Source organism: Ambystoma mexicanum, chromosome 13 (genome assembly GCF_040938575.1).
Source record: "Ambystoma mexicanum isolate Mex_15411 chromosome 13, UKY_AmexF1_1, whole genome shotgun sequence".
Taxonomy (NCBI): Eukaryota; Metazoa; Chordata; class Amphibia; order Caudata; family Ambystomatidae; genus Ambystoma; species Ambystoma mexicanum.
Window position 1 is genome coordinate 76270636 of NC_090938.1, and position 18211 is coordinate 76288846.

At 45.8% G+C, this 18211-nt stretch overlaps 1 protein-coding gene across 2 annotated transcripts in view; it reads left to right on the forward strand.

Moving 5' to 3' along the window:
- Positions 1-18211, forward strand: part of DDX20 (DEAD-box helicase 20) — a 440715-nt gene that overhangs the window by 131145 nt on the left and 291359 nt on the right. For both annotated transcript variants that reach the window (XM_069633316.1, XM_069633317.1), the window contains one exon: positions 5427-5565. In XM_069633316.1, the coding sequence (XP_069489417.1) occupies positions 5427-5565 (139 nt within the window). The remainder of the gene's footprint in view (positions 1-5426; positions 5566-18211) is intronic.

The window sequence follows — 18211 nt, forward strand, 5'->3', positions numbered from 1 at the left end:
AAACAATTGTCTGTTGATGGAGGTGTAGCCGTCTTCAGGACACAGTACAATAGGGCGATAGAACAACTTTGGAGTACTTCTTAATAGTTGTACTTTTTTGACAAAAAGACCCACTGTGAAGTAAACAAACATAGGCACATAAATAAATATGAAGTGGTTGACATAATACATATAAAACAAACATTAAATGTGTTGCAGGAGCAGAGTCTTCCATGACTGTGCACATCATCATTATGAACACTGATAGTGGCAGAGATATTTATGTGATATTGTTTTTTCATGCATAAAAGAAAGGCACATTTTTATAAAAACCTTCCAGGTGGCAATTTGGAACACATTAAAAAAAAAAAAAACAGACAATCAAAAAAGAGACCAAATGTGTCTCAAAAGAGTAAGTTTTACATTTTTGGGGAATTACGCAATATGGTGCACTCACCTATATGTTAGATAGAGTAAGAGAATTGCGGTGTGCTTAGCAAAGATTGGCCAAGGAGAAGTTAACTTTTGATCCCAATGGGCAGAAAGGGATCTGTAAATCAAGTAGGCTCATGGTTAGTTCTGTCTATTTTTTCACTTGTTAATTTGGTGTTTACCTAAAGCACTAGGTGTAACGGCAACTAAATGCACTCACCTATATTTAATGCTGAAATGGTTGTTATTTATAAAAAGTTGACCATGATGCTCATTGGCGAATGGTGCTATATCCAAGATACAGTGCGTCTCGGGATTCACGTTGGCCATTACTGCTGCTAGATTGGAATTGTAGCAATAATTGAACAAACTGTAAATTTACGGAACAAAGTGTACTCGCGGGCTTAATGCGAGAGGCCAGATAGACTTCATTCCCTTTTATGGCTAACGAGGAGAGTCCACTTAGTAGCAGCTGTATTGCAGAGGAAATGGTACGTTCGTTAAACGATGCTTGTGAACTACAGTCCCCTAGGGTAGAAAGGATCTTCGGATCCCTTTTTACATTTTATTAGGTGAGGCCAGCACCCCTCACCTTATGTGGAGAGCTGTGGGGATACTTGGTATCCCCTTTCTCATTTTAAATGTAACCTTTAGGTTACAAGGACAAATTAACCTTTAATGGCTGGTGGCAGTGAACCTTTTCACTAATTCGGTGCACCTTTACCACAGGCTGTTGCCGCAGCTGTGGTAAAGGCACCCATGGCTGCTCATTTTAACAATGTCCCCTGTCTTGTTTTTTCGCCATTTTAGGGTTCCTTATCCTTTCTTGTTCCTTTCCCCTGACATCCAGGGTGAGAAATTCCTTTGTGTGATTTTCATTTTCGGTGGGGGTCCTGTGGACTCACCACCCAGGCTCCAGAGTACCTGTGAAGGCAGGAAGTGAGACTGCAAATGGGTCCGACAACGATTCTGTAGTTTTTGTAAGTGCATGGAGGCAACACCATGCAAGGAGGTGGTATAGGGAAGATGGACTATCTTAAAGGCATGTTACGTTCAGATCGTACAAGTGCACAGACGGTACAGGAGAGGGGAGGGAGCTGGGGGGAGAACAAGTGCGGGGGGTGAGGTCCAAGTGCGCCCAGTCAATCAGAAACTGGGGTAAGTGCTGGTAGATGCCACTCTCATGGGTGGAGGTAGATGTGCGGAGGGCTCGTGCTGGACAGCATTTAGGTAAGCATCGTTGGAGATGGGTTGGACCCAGGCCCCAGAAAGCCTTGTTGACCATGCAGACGGTCTTGAACTTGATCCTTGCAGCCACGGGGAGCCATTTGAGGGATTTCAGTGCCGGAGAGATGCAGTCCCTGGGCTTGAGGCCAAGGATAAGTCTTGCAGTTCTTTTTCTGGATGAGTTGCAGAGGGCACAGGGCAGAAGTAGGGAGGTTGAGAAAGAGGCTGTTGCAGTAGTCCAGCCTAGAGAGAACCAGGGCTCTGGAGACAGTGAGCCGCTGGGGGGAAGGTGAGAAAAGGAAGAGTACCTCTACAGCTGGTAGTTGGGTTGTTTAGAAATGTCCGAAATGTGAGTGGAGAAGGAGAGAGTGGAGTCAAAGATGACCCTGTTAGGGAGAATTCTCAGAAATGTGCCAATTCCTCTCTACCTTGGAGACCCCCAGCAACTTTGCTGGATTTTGAGGACTTTAATTTTTACCCTAGAGATAGTGCGACCCTTTTTCCCCACTCCTGTATTTTTAATGTTTCTTTTGGTTGTGGAGTCTGACAAACTCCATAAGCATCATCTTTTACATTGTGTGTCACACAGCACCTTCAGTGCAGTGGCACAGGGAAGTCTTTCAGATTTCCCAAAGGTTTAGATACCGTCTCTTGGATAAACTACTGTTTCCAAGAGCAGTAACGTGAAACTGACTTTACTTACATTTGTAACTTTCTAGACCCAGCACACACTATCTTACATTAGGGTGCTGGAGGGGTTACTTAGTATCCCCTTTGTCTAGTTTCTCATGTAACATTTTTGTTACCCTTTCCTCGATGAATGACTGGTGGCAGTGGTTTACTTTTATCTACCATGGTGTCCTTTTACCGCGGGCTACGTTCGCAGCTGCTGGTAGTCGCCTGTCTGTTTCCATTTCTTTCCCACTCTCCCCCTCCCTTCCTTATCTATGTCTTGGCTCTTGCACTATCTGAAATGTCCTCAGGCCAAGTACGATAGTTAATTTCACATCCTTACTGTTCATGGCCTGTAAGAATGTCATATTTTTTTCCCCTTGTTCCCTCCCTTGCCTTGAGCGCTTTGAAACACATTGTGTATAGGCGCTATATAAATAAACTATCATATCATAAGGTTGCCATTTTTGTCAAAATGGACCAGTCTTCTTTCTTTGCCGTTTCTTTGTTGAAAGGTCGTCCTTGAGATTTACTCTGCCCGCCAAACCAAGATTGGTCCCTTTCTTTGTTTTGTCTTTGGCGGGATTCGAGTGAAGCCCTCCTCTTGCTCCAGAGTGTTCAGCGGGGGCTGGAAGTGAGGGAGGTGCCCGAAACTCCCTGTGCTAAGTCTCCTAGGAGACCAGAATGCACTCCTAATTGATTGGCCGGCTGGCTGTCCAGCAAGTACAGCCACCCTGCTGTTTGATTGACAGCTAGGCTGGAATGAAGGGGGAGAAACCTGCATAAAAGGTGAGGCTTTTTGGCTTGGAAGGCAGTCGACCACTGGACGAAGGAATCTGAAGAAGAACTTGGAAGAGACGCCTGCTGCAACTCCTGGTCGGTTAGCTTGCCCGGTGAAGCCCTGCTGCTGTGCTGAAGCTTTGAATTCGCCTCGACTAGAGAAGCCCTGCAAGGACGACTTCTCCCCTTGGGTTGGTGGGACCCATCATCTCCAAAGTGAACTCGTTTGGACATCCTCTCGGAGCTGGATGTACTACTGCTGCTGGAACCGAAGTGCCAAGGAGAGGAATACCAAACCGAGTGCATCGCTTTTAAGTCTGAGCCGAGCACCAGGAAGATCCTCTGGACTTGCCTGAAGCAGGACTGACCAAGCCTGAGCCACCTCAACAGAGTGCTGGACCCCAGATGCGAGGAAAGTCTGAAGTGGTATCCGAGAACCACAGTGTTGCTATTTGCTGTAGACGCGAGGAGCTGAAACCGTGAAGTGACGCTGATTGAAGTTTGCACTTTGCTGCCACTGACCTTCCCATTGTGTTGCAGGAGTCCACAGGCGTCCTCCCTCTAGTCCCCACGACTGAGGCTCAGGAACAAGATCTGCAGAGCCACACAGGAACAGAAGCCAGCTGGAACCATTTTTTGTAACCAAAGGTACTGTAAAGTTAAGAGGACTTACCACTTATGGTGTTACCATACTTGTTCTCAGTTGAGACTTGTCTTGGTTGCCCTTGCAGAGTTGCTTACAGCTTTGCCCCTCACAACCCTCACAGCTTGTGGCCCTTCAAGTGAATCTTATTTCTGCAAACTTTTCTAATTCTTGCCTCTGACTCTGTGCCTTTACCTTTCCCCCAGGAAAGGGTTACATTTACTTCATTGGAAAGCCTAAAAAGTACTTACCTGTTTATGAATTATTTGTTAACCTTTGTTTTATGCTTTACACCTGTACCAGTGATAAATCAATATCCAGTATCATAGCTATTTAAGTCACCCGAGGGTGTAGGAAGTGTCTGTGTGCCATCCCCAATTGGTATAATCTGATTTAGAGAAACAGTGTGTTTTGTCGTGTATTATTGTTACATGTTTTTCCCTTCTGAAGAAGGCTTGTATAACTGACAAATTAATACTTGTTTAATCAAGAAACCTTGAGTATAAGTGTTGTCACTGTGAAACTGTGTTACAACCTTGCAGCTCACATTGACCCCTCTTGAGATGAGCCTGGCTTCTCAGCCGCACTACCAACCTGTGTAGTTCAGATTTATACCAAAGGTTGTGTTCCTGTTGCCAGGAGGTCAAGGTTGCTGTAGTCTCCCAAAGGGTACTGGACACAATCTTGCTTAACAGCTATGTACAAAGCAGTGCTACATTTATAATTATAAAGACCGTGTGCATACCCATAATGCATTGCTCGGTGGTTCAGAACTGGCGATTGGTGGCCTTGTTACACATGTGTGCTGGTTAGCTGAATGTGTCTTTTCTACTATGAAACATGTACTGGTTGTGATGTCTAAAGATGAGCGGAGTACAATTTTGTAAAGAGCCAGTTTAAGGGTTTTACTATATTTTCATTATTTTGTAGTTGATTTTGCACCAAAACATTTCTCCCATCTCAACCCAGATCAACAAGATACCTGAATGTCTGTCTTTTTTTTTTTTCTAATCTATCACCAACAGTTGTGGTTGCTTTGACACACATGCATCTGACAAAGTGACTTGCCCACATAGGCTGAAAGCTAGAGCGCAGAGTGAGGGTGGGTGCAAGGGAGGGTAAGGGTGAACTCTAGATTGGTACAATGCGTCAGGTAGAGATAGTAAATACGTATTTCCGGATCTTATGTTCTCTTTTAATGGTTCTGCAATATGCTTGTTGTTTCCTGCACACCAATCCTCTTTGGCAGGATTAAGCCTTGCTTCACTTCTACTAAAAGTGGATCCAGTGGTCAACTAGATAACAGTCAAACCACTTTTGTTTGGGTCGTTATGTTTTAAGGCTTCTTAAACCTTCTATTTCTATCCGTCAGGAAAAGATGTAGTTACCATATGACTGTTTCTTCATTCCGCCCTTCCACTCTTAAGCTTTTTTATAGTTAACTAATGATTTCGAGGAATATGTAGTCTTGGATTACTACAGCTGAACCAATTGGACATTGAATATTTTGTCTGAGTTTGTAAAATGTAAGCCCGAGTATAGAAATAGCCTTATTCTGTAAATCCAAGCAATATTAAGGTGCCATATTTCAATGGCTTCTGAATCGTTTGAGCACGATGTAAAGTTGCTGTGTATGCGTGAACATTTGAAACGAAGGACAGCAATTCTTTGCCTTACTTGTCATTTCCTTCAGGGTTGAAGCAGTACTACAAAGTAGTGAATTCTTATCCACTACCACACAAGATATTTGAAGAGAAGGTTCAGCATTTGCAGGAGCTGTTCAGTAAGATCCCCTTCAATCAAGCGTTGGTCTTCTCCAACCTCCACAGCAGGTGAGCTTCTTTTTTTGTTAATTCTGTGCATCTTGTACTACAACATTTTGTTTTTCTCACTAATAAACTTTCTCTGCTTGCTGCAATTGAGTTCCATCCTTCCAATTCAGGGGAAGGAACAAGAAAGGGGCCATTTTGGTAAATTGAGCACCCATAGGTGCATTTACCGGGGCAAAGGTGCACCAAATTAATACAAAGTTTCACTGCCACCAGCCATTAAAGGTAAGTTTGTCCTTGTAACATAAATGTTACATTTAAAATGAGAAAGGGATACTCTATCTCCCAGCACTCCACATAGGGTGGGGGTGCTGGTCTCACTTAATGAAATGTAAAAGGGATCCAAAGATCCTTTCTACAATTGCGAACTATAGTTTTCACAAGGTTAGCCAGAGAAAGTTGGGGGAGCAAGGAAACCCAGCAACAATAGGCACTTATTGCCAAAAAAGTTGTCAAAGTGGATAACTTTTAAAAGACCCTTTGGAGAGTCTTAAAAATGACACCCATAAAAAGAGTAAAAGATTCTGTTAGTGTGGGAAAAGGTACCCACTCTGAGGTATATGGACAAATAATCCACCAGTAAAAGCAAAAAGTTCTGGGGTTGACACAAGTCAGGAATATTTATCATTACTATGAGAATCTGTGATTGAGAGTCCTCCCATCCAGCTCACCCAAGCCCACTGTTAGAATCCTTCTCAGAAGTCCTTGGACCCTAACTAACTCTAAAGTGAACTACTTACTTGTTTGGACAGTCTTCCACAGGAACGCTGACTTTTTTCCTGCAACAGAACTCTTTCACCCTACCTACAGCTGCAATCGAGACCAATACAGTCCCTCTTCAGCCTCTGCGAGAAGTCGTGCAATAGAATAGGGAAGGACTGGATAAGAGAAGGATTCTGCCTTGAAATATATAACTAGTGTTTAAAAGGGTACTTCCTTGTGAAAGAGTTAGTTGGTAACTGTAACTCTGAGCGTGATCAGTTACAAAATTCTTACTTACCTTGAATTTTTGTTGTACCATTCTAGAAAGTATATGTAAGATTATTTTCCTCACCTGTGAATTGGTTGCGTCTCTTCCCAAAAGTAATGCTTTTGGTCTCACTTTTCTTTCAGTATATTAATGTGTAAGTTCACCAACTGGGTCTTGCTTCCCCTGACCTGCTGTATAGCCTCTCTAAACTAAGTTTGCTGTGGGTTTTACCTACCTGGAATAACATGGAGTCATTCCTAAAGTGTAACGTGGGGTTTTGCTTTCCCTGGTCTGTTTTATACAGATGCTAAAACAGTCTTAGGTTTAGAACTACCTCGACGTCGCTGATGGCTCCTTTTACAAAGTATATGGGTTTTACTTGACTTGGTCTGCCTTGAGCCATCCTAAAATAAGTTGGAACATTCTTGCTTAACTTAGCCTGTGTTCCACTTAACTGAAAAGCAACTGTAATTGTATATTACACCAAAAGGTCTTAATCACGTTGTATAACTGTGTGTTATAATGAATGTGAAAGAAAGTCTAGGTGGGACAAAGACTGATATGCAAATGGATATTTCTTCTCTGTGAAAGGTACCATGAGCTAAAACATGGTTGAAGACCATCCTGAGTGGGCACTTTCCCATAGAACAGGTTATTAGATTAGTCAGTTCTTGGTAGAGGGACTCCCAGACCTTTCTGTGCATAATCCTGAATGTGATTATGTGCCTACTGTCCTTTGAATGAGTGTTCCCCTATTCAGAAAACTGTACTTGCAGGTTGGTTTACCAAGCGATTCCTTAACTGAGTGTCACTACAGAACAGCCAGGGTCTACTACCATTGTATTACTTAAAGAAATTGGAGAGTAACTGATGGTTTTACTCACCATGCATAGGTGTGTCCTATACTAAATGTGTTTGATAAGGTCTGACTTGCCTAGAAGTACTGTTCATTTTCTAAACGAGGTTTATGCTTTGGTCTATGTACTTTAAAGCATTGTGGTATGTTTTTATATTGTGTTTATAATTTAATGACCAAGTGCTCACCCCCCAAGATTTATCTTGGCCTAACTTGTATTTATAATAAACCTCTATTTTTGTTCAATACTTCTGGTTGTCAGTGTTTCTATTGAACCCTTGGTAAACTACAAGTTGTGTACCTTCCTACATCCCTCTCTCCCGCCTAAGATACGCCTGGCTGCTCTATATAAGCTATCATATACTCTGGTGGTGCAGCCTTATACCAAGTGTGGAGTCTTGTACTGCCTCAGTTGAATGGTTTTACTAAGCCCTTAGGTGGACTTCAGAAAAACGATCCTAATGCTGTTGGCATGCACTAGGATAAGTGTAGATTACATTACATTGATTAGTGAGATACTTTGTGGCCCTGATTAAAGAAGGATTGGATAGTGCTCCAACTTTAAAGCCAGTCTGTTTAACTGGTTATGTACTAGGCCTCAGGAAGAGGATGGTACTACTGATGACTGAAGCTTCAGAAAAAAATTATGGCTGGCCAAGCATTGGCATGACCAGAAAGCTAACAAATGGAGAGGTCAATTATTTAGTGTCTTGGGCAATGCCAAGTAGGCCCCTCGTGTCTTTCACACTAATCGTCTGAAGGCCTATGTCACTAAAGCCGAACTGTGAGCTTTGCTTCTATCCTCCTCAAGGGGAGGAGTAGAGTGAGCCTCTCCCTGATCTCCACACGGGACACCCTTACGATGAGACAAACTCTCTTCAGATCTGACTGTGCAGCAACAGGACAAGTGCAAAGCGCTGTTAAATCAGTTTGCCTCTCTGTTTTCTCTGAGGTCAGGCTTGACCCATTTGGGCCAGCACGATATACTCACTGGTGACCTGTCAAAATCATGGGCTACAGAAAGTGATTGTCAGAACCCATATAAAGGAAGAAGTTGCTTGACCTTGGGGGAATGGTGGGGGGGTATTGATCCATCTACCAGTCCATGGGCTAGTCAGTTGTGCTACTGCCAGAGGCAGGAACCAAAGAGTTGAGATTCTGCGTGGACTATAGGGCTCTGAATGCAGTCTCGAAGACTGATGCCCACCCTTTACCCAGGACAGAGTAGCTGGTGGACAAACCTGCATCTGCAAAGTTCCTCCGTACATTTGACCTGAACTCAGGCTATTGGTAAATAGCTCTGGCAGACCATGCCAAGGAAAAGGCAGCATTTTCTACCCCAGGAGGCTTGTACCAATTTAGTGTCATGCCTTTTAGACTAAATGATGCACCTGTTGCATTCCAAAGGATGGCAAACCATGTTCTGAATGGGTTAGAGGACTTTTGCATGGCATACTTGGATGACATTGCAGTGTTCACCCCCATATGGGAAGATTATCTTCTTCACCTAGGCTATGTGTTGCAGGCTTTGGAACAGGCCCATCTGACCATAAAGGCAAGTAAATGTCAAATTGGTCAGAGCAAAGTGGTCTACCTTGGTCATGAGGTAGGAGGAGGTAAGATTAGGCCCTTGCCTAGTAAAAGTACAAGACTGGGCCATTCCTACTACTCAGACCCATGTGAGAGCCTTCCTAGCTCTCCCAGGGTACTACCGTCATTTTATTGAGAACTGTGGCACCACAGCCTCTCCCCTAAATGTCCTCTCTTCTCCAAAATATCCTAAGAATGCCAGATGGAATGAAGACTGTGTCAAGGCATTTGAAGGGCTGAAAAAGGCCCTCTGCAAAGCTCCAGTTTTAAGAGCTCCTGATTCATACCAAATCCTTTATTGTACAGGCAGATGCATCAAATACAGGAATAGGGGCCGTCTTAAGTAAACTGGATGAGCATGGCAGGGAGCACCCTATTTGCTTCATCAGTTGAAAACGGAAGGACCGTGAAACAAGGTGGGCAAACGTAGAATTTTGCCATTGTGTGGTCTCTGAAGAATTTTAGACCATACTTGTATGGTTCTTATTTCCTTATTCAGACTGACCACCAACCCTTGAGATGGTAAATGTAAATGAAGGGGGGTCATACCAAACTGCTCAGATGGTATATCTGCTTCCAAAGGTTTGATTTTACCATTGAGCATCGGTCAGGATGCAATCGCCAAAATGCTGTTGGTCTTTCCAGACAGTATGAACGACTGGAACAAGAGATTCACCCAGGAGTCGATTAAATCCTCCTGTCCCTTAATCTGGGGGCGGGGCGCGAGTGTTGGGGAGAATTTTCAGTTTCTGTGTGAATTCATTTTAACCTTGGAGACCCTCGGGCCTTTTTGCTAGAATCTGGGACCTTTTTTGATTTTTATTCTTCGGAGTGAGGTGCTTTTTGCCACTCATGTGTTTTTCCGTGACTTGGATTTTTAACTCTTTTTTTTTTATGGAGTCTGCTGAACTCGTAGGCATCTGCTTTTTGCATAGTGACACACCTCACCCCCTGTGCAGTGCCACTGAGAAGTTTCTTGAACAGGTCTTAATGCTTAAATACATTTTCTCGGGTGATCTACTGTTCCCAAGAACATTGAGAGCATTTATCTTGCTTTTATAGTTCCAGAACACACCACCCTGTGTGGAGCACTGAGTAGTTACATAGTAACTCCTTATACCACTTCTCATAACTTTGTATTACACTAACTAACTTGAATGGCTGGTGGCAGTGGTTACTTCTAGGGTACTTGCAGGCTGATTTCTCAGTGCTGCAACTGTGGCCCCTGCCTTCTTTTTTCACCATTTCCCGTTTGTGTTGGGCAAGATTGTACCCTGTGGGAGACTGCATCAGCTTTGTCCTCTTGGCAATAGTTAACCCAGCCTCTGGAATAGGCATGTACTACACAAGAAGGTAGTGACTGAGCAGCCAGGCTTATCACAAGAGGGGTCAATGTGGGCTTTAGGGTTGTTGCACAGAGATTCACAGTGAAAAGTATCTAAATAAACACTCAAGGTTTCTTGAGAAAACCATTATTTTTGAATTTCACAATCAGTTGAATAAGCCTTCCTTGGAAGGGAGCAAAATATGTAACACAATAATATACTTAATGTACACTCTTGCTTCAATAAATCAGTAGGTGCCCATTTGAGATGGCACACAGATGCTTCTTACACCCTGAGGTGACTTGAATAACTAGGACACTGGACATTGATATATCACTGGCACATTTAGAGCAATGCTGAGGGTAGTGTAATGATGGAAAAGATGAGGGAATAAAACAATGGTTAGCAAATATTCTTAAGCAGGGAAGTACTTTTTGAACCCTCCAATACAAAGTAAATTAACCCTTTCCTGGGGAGAAAGGTAAAGCACACAGTCAGAGGTAAGAAAAGTCCTTCAGGGAGCCAGGACAGCCAATGTTAATTGAGCAAAAGTCTAGGTGAGCTGAAGCACTTCTTGCAGCTAGAAGTCTTGCACAATGTTTTAGAAGTCTTTTTGTAAAGAAATGAAATCACTCTAGGGCCACAAACTGGGAGGCTTGTGAAGGGCAAAGCTGCAAGCAACTCTGCAAGGCAACCAAGACAAGTCTTAACTGAGAGCTAGCAAGGCTGTGTAGGTCTGCAGACCCTGTTGTTCCTGGGCCTCAGTCATGGGGACAAGAGGGAGGACATCTGGGGACTCCTGCACTACGAATTGAAGGTTGGCGCAGCAATGGGCAAACTTCAGATCAGCGACACTTCTCACGACTCTTGCAAATAGCACCACTGTGGTTCTCTGATACCTCCTATGGACTTTCCTCTCGTCTGGGGTCCACCAATCTGAGGTGGCTCAGGCTTGGTCAGTCCTGCTTCATGGGAGTCCAGAGGATCTTCTTGGAGCTCGGGTCTGATTTAAAAACAATGCACTCGATCTGGCAATCTGTTCCTGCAGCAGCAATGGAAGTACAGCCAGCTCCGAGAGGATGTACAGACAAGATTGCTTTGGAGTTGATTGGTCCAACCAACCTAAGGGGAGAAGTCGTCCGTTGCAGGGCTTTCTCTAGTCGATGCGAATTCGGAGCTTCAGCAATGCAGCAGGGCTTCACCTGGCGAACCAACGGTCCAGGAGTTGCAGCAAGCGTTTCTTCAAAGTTCTTCTCCGGATAACTTCATCAAGTGGTTGACTCTGCCTTCCAAGCCAAAAGTGTCTCCTTTTTCATGCAGGTTTCTCCCATTATTCCGCAGCCTAGCTGTCACTCTCACAGCAGAGTGCCTGTCATCCTGGGACAGGCTAGCCGGCCAATCACCTTTGGGTGCATTCCTGTAACAATGGGGATTAAGCACAGGGAGTTTCGGGCACCTTCCTCACTTCCTGCCCTGCCAGACACACTGGAGCAAGAGACGGGATTCACTCTTGAAGCCCGCCAAAGACTGAATGAACAAAGGCACCAAACCTGGTTTGACATGCAGAGTAAATCTCAAGAAGGACCTTTCCAACAAGAAATGGCGAAAAAGGAAAACCAGGGCCATTTTGACAAAATGGGCACCCATAGGTGCTTTGCTGCAGCAGCAATTGCAGCCTGCGGTAAAAACGCACAATGGTAGGAAAAAGTAAACCACTGCCACAAGCCATTAATTGTAGTAAGGGTAACATAAAAAATGCTACATGAGAAACTAGACCAAGGCGATACTAAGTAACCCCTCCAACACCCTATGGTAAGATGGTGTGTGCTGGGGTCTAGAAAGTTGCAAAATGTAAGTTGTTAATTTCACTTCACTGCTCTTGGAAACAGTAGTTTCAGCAAGAGAAGATATTTAAACCTTTGGGAAATCTAAGAGACTTTCCTGTGCCACTGCACTGAAGGTGCTGTGTCACAATGTAAAGATGTCTATGGAACTCCAAAGTCAAAAGAAACAAAGTCCAAATTGCCAAACAATACATGAGTTTCACACTCTCCAGGTCCTAAAGTCAAGCAAAAAGAGCTGGGGGGTCTCTAAGGTAGAAGGGAATTAGCACATTTCTGAGAATTCTGCCTAACAGTTTCTTCTGAGCTCTTACTCTGTTGTTTAAGCTAGGTTTAGGTCTTTGCTATTCACCCAGGCTCAGGCCCAGGCTCCAGTGTGTCTGGGAAGGCAGGATGTGAGGGAGGAGCCAGAAACCTAACTGACCTTTGTTGGCATGCCTGGCATGCTGTCCTAGAGGACGAACCTACCCCCACCCCCCCAACCGCCCACGGGTGATTGACAGCTGTACTGCCGTGAATGAATGGGATTTCGCATAAAAAGCAAGGCTTTTGGAATACAGGTTGTCAACCACTGGAACATCATTTCGAAGGGATTGTGTCCTCCAACGTATTCCTTATCTTTGATAATACGTTTCCAGCTTGCTGGCCTCGGAAATCTTTTCCCTGTAGAGGGCACTGCGCGTAGACGTCTGCCGACTCGATGTCCCTCAACAGTCACCGTATCGGCGCCGACGTCACCATGCACATAAATAGCCACGCGCGGCGTCCATTGCTCAGTTCCGTTTTTCCGCGTTTCGTGGGGCCTCGGAGCATCGTTGCTCAGTTCAGTCAGATAACTAATCTACATCTACTCGAAATATACCAACTCGTTCTCTATGGCATCTTCATCGGAACTGACAACGCCGTGATCCGGCTTAAAAAAATGTCGAGACTGCGGTAAAAAAAATTTCGATAACGGATCCACACAGGATCTGCTTGTGGTGCTTGGGAGGGTGATACCCCGGGTGAAAAACCCAAAAAATCAAAACGCCGCAAGTCGCAGCACCCGGCGAAACATTCTACCCGAGAGCGCCACGGGCCATCGGGTAAGAAGGCACCGTCTTCGTCGTCAAAGATCCCTTCGGCGCATGGATCAGCGCCATCGATGCCGTTGTCGAAGGGTTTTTCGACGCATCGGTCGATCGACTCGACGCCGATGAAAGAGAAGACCACGGCTACTCCACAGCCAACAGTGATTCCAAGAGCCTCCGGCACGACGCCGAGACCGTCGTCGATGTCCTCGAGTAGGATCCCTATCCTCTCGAATTCTTAGTCCTCTTCCGGTTTTCTCAACGTCCTTTTCGGCGTCTTCGAAGCCTGTCACATCGGCCTCGACGACATCCACGTTTTCTCGCCCAATAATGAGGAATTTGGCTCCTGCCTTAGAAATGGGTTTTATACCATTTCAGAGGTCAGAGTACCCTGGATTATGTTCAATTTATGAAGAAGGGGAAGATTCTGACCAGGAAACCTTTGAGTTGCAGAGGACCACACTACCTGTTTCAGAGGATTTCACCTCTGAGGAAAGAAGGTTGAAAGACCTACAGGAGTCCTCACATGAGGCAAGTGGGCTGGACACTTCCCCAGAAGTGGATTTTGTTAAGCCAGACCCAGGGGAACATGCCGAAACACCCTATAGAACCCTGATGGCAAGAATTATTGAATTAATGGAACTGTCTGCACCCTCGCCTGTTTTTCAACAGGATGACCTGACAGACATATTAGACAAAGGTCCACAGGAGGATCCTGTGGTCCCCTTCCATACAGCCTTACAAAGAAAAATTGCATCTAACTGGGAAACTCCTGAAGTTATCCCTGCTGTCAATAAAAGATTATCAGCCAAGTATAGGGTAGCTGCTGCTGACCCTGAATACTTATCGGAACACCCGACTCCAGAGAGCCTGGTGGTCCAAGCGGCAACTTCATCAAGCAGCAGGACCGCTTACCCTACTGTCCCACAGGTTAGAGATGACAAGAGGTATGATTCTATGGCAAAGAAAGTCTTCTCTGCTTGTAGTATGGCGTTGAAGTCCATCAACGCCACCTGTACGCTCGCCAGGTTCAGTCACACACTGTGGGAGTGTGCTTCATCAGCGGCTGACTGCCTACCCGAAGGAGAGGAAAAGGAAGCCTTCCTTAACATTATTAAAGATGGCAAAGATGCCATGTGCGAGTCACTTCAAACTGGCATCGATTCCGCTGACAGTATCAGCAGGGCCATGGCGGCAAGTACAACAATCCGCAGGCATGTGTGGTTGCGAAAGTCTGGCTTTGCTCCAGATGTACAGGCCAGACTTTTGAATATGCCCTTTGACGGCTCTTCATTATTCGGAAAAAAGTCTGATGACAGTCTGGAAAAGCTGCAGACATCTAAAGCAGCAGCAAAATCTTTAGGAGTTGCTATCCGCCAAACTCCTTTTCGCCCCTCAGGAACCTCTGGGAGAGGAAAGTCCTTTCGCTATTATTCCACATTCGGTAAAGGCAGAGGACAGCCGGCTCAAAGAGGTCAAATGAGATCCACCCGAGGTGGACGGGTCAAAGGTACTAAGGCCGCAGCAGCAGCAGGTGCCTCTTTACCCTCGGCATCTGCATCAGCCACCCCTAAACCACTCTGAGGTCTTTCCACACAAGACACCTGTAGGGGGCAGGTTAACTCACCATCTGACGGAATGGCAGGCTATAACGTCAGATGCTTGGGCATTGGAGACAGTTGCCCAGGGTTACTGCCTACCCTTTCTACACATCCCTCAGAGTCATCCACCGGGGAACAGCTTTCTAAAAGTTCCAGATCCACTCCTCTTGCAGGAAATTATAGACCTGCTAGAGAAAGCTGCCATAGAACCGGTACCAGTAGCGGACAGGAACAAGGGCTGGTACTCCCCCCCCCCCCCCCCAACCCCCCCCCCCCCCCTCCCTACTTTCTCATACCAAAGAAGGACGGAGGACTGAGACCCATCCTGGACTTACGAGAATTGAACAAGTTCCTCAGGAAGGACAAGTTCAGGATGGTAACTCCCTCCAGCTCCAGGACTGGCTGGTATCTCTGGACCTTCAGGATGCTAATTTCCATGTGCCAATCCATCCCAAACACAGGAAATACCCGAGGTTGGCAATTGGCGACTCTCATTATCAATTTCGAGTTCTGCCATTTGGGCTGACCTCCGCCCGATGGTCTTCACCAAGCTAATGTCGGTAGTGGCTGCGAGTCTAAGGAGGGAAGGGATCCACATCTACCCCTACCTGGACGATTGGCTGATCAGGGCTGTATCTTTGGAACAAGCTGAGATCCAGCTAGATTATGTCTGCCACTTCCGTCACAAACTGGGCTTCTCCCTCAATTTAAAGAAGTCACAGATGATACCATCACAGAGACTCCAATTCATTTGAGCGGTCCTGGACACTGCCCTGGGAAAAGCCTCGCTACCAGAGGTGAGGGCTCAAGATATTCTGCAGATGGTCAGCAAGTTTCAAAACGCCCAACGTCTCCCAGCCTTCGACTTTTTGAGGTTGCTAGGCCTCATGGCATCCTGCATCTCCCTTGTGCCAGAGGCTCGCCTGAGAATGAGATCTCTTCAGTGGGCACTGAGAACTCGGTGGTCGCAATTCTCAGGGAGAATGACATATCTCCTCCGGATTCCGGACAAAGTAGCCCGCGACCTTCAATGGTGGGCCTATCCAGAGAACATCTTGAAAGGAGAACTGTTTTGGCAACCATGGCCGGAGATAACCGTAGTCAGACGCCTCACTCATAGGGTGGGTAGCCCATGCCAACGACTTGACCATCAGCGGTCGTTGGTCTCCATCGGAGTCCAGACTACACATCAACCTATTGGAGCTGAGAGCGATCAGACTAGCGCTGAAAGCTTTCCTGCCATCAGTACAGGGGAGAAATGTCCTGATAATGACGGACAACACGGTGGCCATGCACTACCTCAACAAAAGAGGAGGCGTAGGGTCACTGCCACTGTGCAGAGAGGCAATGTAGCTCTGGTTTTGGGCAATTCGGGAAGGAATCTCTCTATCGGCAGTCTACCTAGCCGGAGAGAAGAACTTGACAGCGGACGCTCTGAGCAGGCAGAGCACAGTCTCCCACGAGTGGGAGCTCGCTCAGGAAGTCCTTCAAGAGATCTTCACCCTTTGGGGAACCCTTCAGGTGGATCCGTTCGTCACAAGCACCAACAGGAAGTGCAATCTGTTCTGTTCAAGGGAATTTCCCCCGAGAGGAGCTCTGGGAGACGCGTTCGTAGTGGACTGGGAGTTTCCACTCCTTTACGCGTTTCCACCAGTCCCTGTTATTCCTCAAATGATCAGGAGGTTGAGAAGATTCTTGAAAACCATGATCCTAATTGCCCCGGACTAGGCCAGGAGAACGTGGTACCCGGACCTTCTAGATATGTCCATCTGCCCTCCAATCCGTCTTCCACTCAAAGAGAATCTTCTCTCGCAGAAGGGAGGTCAGGTTCTCCATCCAGACACCAGAACCCTCAACCTTCACGCTTGGCTTCTGAAAGGGTGAGGTACAAGGATTGGGATCTCCCTGATGACGTCATGGAGGTGTTGCTTTCGGCCAGAAGGCCAGCAACAAAGTCTTTATACCGCTGCTGTTGGAACAAATTTTGCCGCTGGTGTAGGGAAGAGAATATCAACCCTTTTTCATGTGCTACACCAACGGTGTTATCGTTTCTACTCTACTTGGCAAACTCAGGCCTTCAAGTTGGCACTGTAAAAGGCTATCTTGCAGCGCTTTCAATCTTCAAGCACACTGCGGAGGGACCATCGTATTTCAAACTACCTCTAGTGATACAATTTCTCAAAGGATTAACTAATGTTTATCCTCCAAAACCATTCCAGGTTCCCTTATGGGACTTAAATTTAGTCTTAAACTTCCTAATGGGCACTCCATTCGAACCTCTTCACGCTTGTTCGCTGAGATTTCTCACACTTACAACTGTCCTATTGGTAGCACTAACATCTGCTAGGAGGGTGAGCGAGCTACAAGCTCTCTCCTGTAAACCCCCACATACAATTTTCCACAAGGACAAAGTTGTTTTACAGGTGAAGCCTAATTTCCTCCCGAAGGTGGTTTCTGAATTTCATATTACTCAGACCTTCGTTCTACCCTCCTCCCCATCCGGGGAAAGAGGAAGAAAGGCTACATAGGCTGGACCCAAGGCGAGCTCTAAGCTTTTACATCAGCAGAATGGCTAGGATCAGGCAAGCAGACCAACTATTTGTAGGATACTCAGGTCACAAGTTGGGACTACCCATAACAAAACAAACCCATCTCCAGGTGGATTATTTTGGCCATTTTGGAATGTTAGAAACTGGCAGGGAAAGAGCCACCCAAAATCTTAGGGCTTATTTAACTAGGGGTATCGCAGCCTCTTCGGCTCTCCAAAGAGGGATACCGGTCAGAGACATATGTGCGGCTGCCACATGGTCGTCCGCACATACATTCACAAAATTTTACAACCTGGATTCTTCCACTAGTCAAGAGACCAGATTTGGAAAGGCTGTATTACATTCGGTCCATCCCTAAGGGATATATAACATTCTTACTCCCACCTCCAATTACATGCCACTGCTATGGGAGTCTTTCAAAGATAAGGAATACGTCAGAGGACACAATCCCTTCGAAGAACAAGTTACTTCTTACCTTGTAACGTTCTTTCGACGGGATGTTCCTCCGACGTATTCCTTATCGCCCCTCCCATCCATCCCCGCAGTAATACTTCCCTTGTGGTTGCAGCTTACGCTCCTTCAAGGTCAATAACCAATTCGGGCATGACTTTTCTTATGCTACAAAACGGAACTGAGCAACAGACGCTGCGCGTGGCTATTTATGCGCATGGTGACGTCGGCGCCGATACGGTGACCGTCGAGGGACATCGTCTCTGCGGACGTCGACGCGCAGCGCCCTCTACAGAGAAAATATTTCCGAGGCCAGCAAGCTGGAAACGTATTATCAAAGATAAGGAATACGTCGGAGGAACATCCCGTCGAAAGAACGTTACAAGGTAAGAAGTAA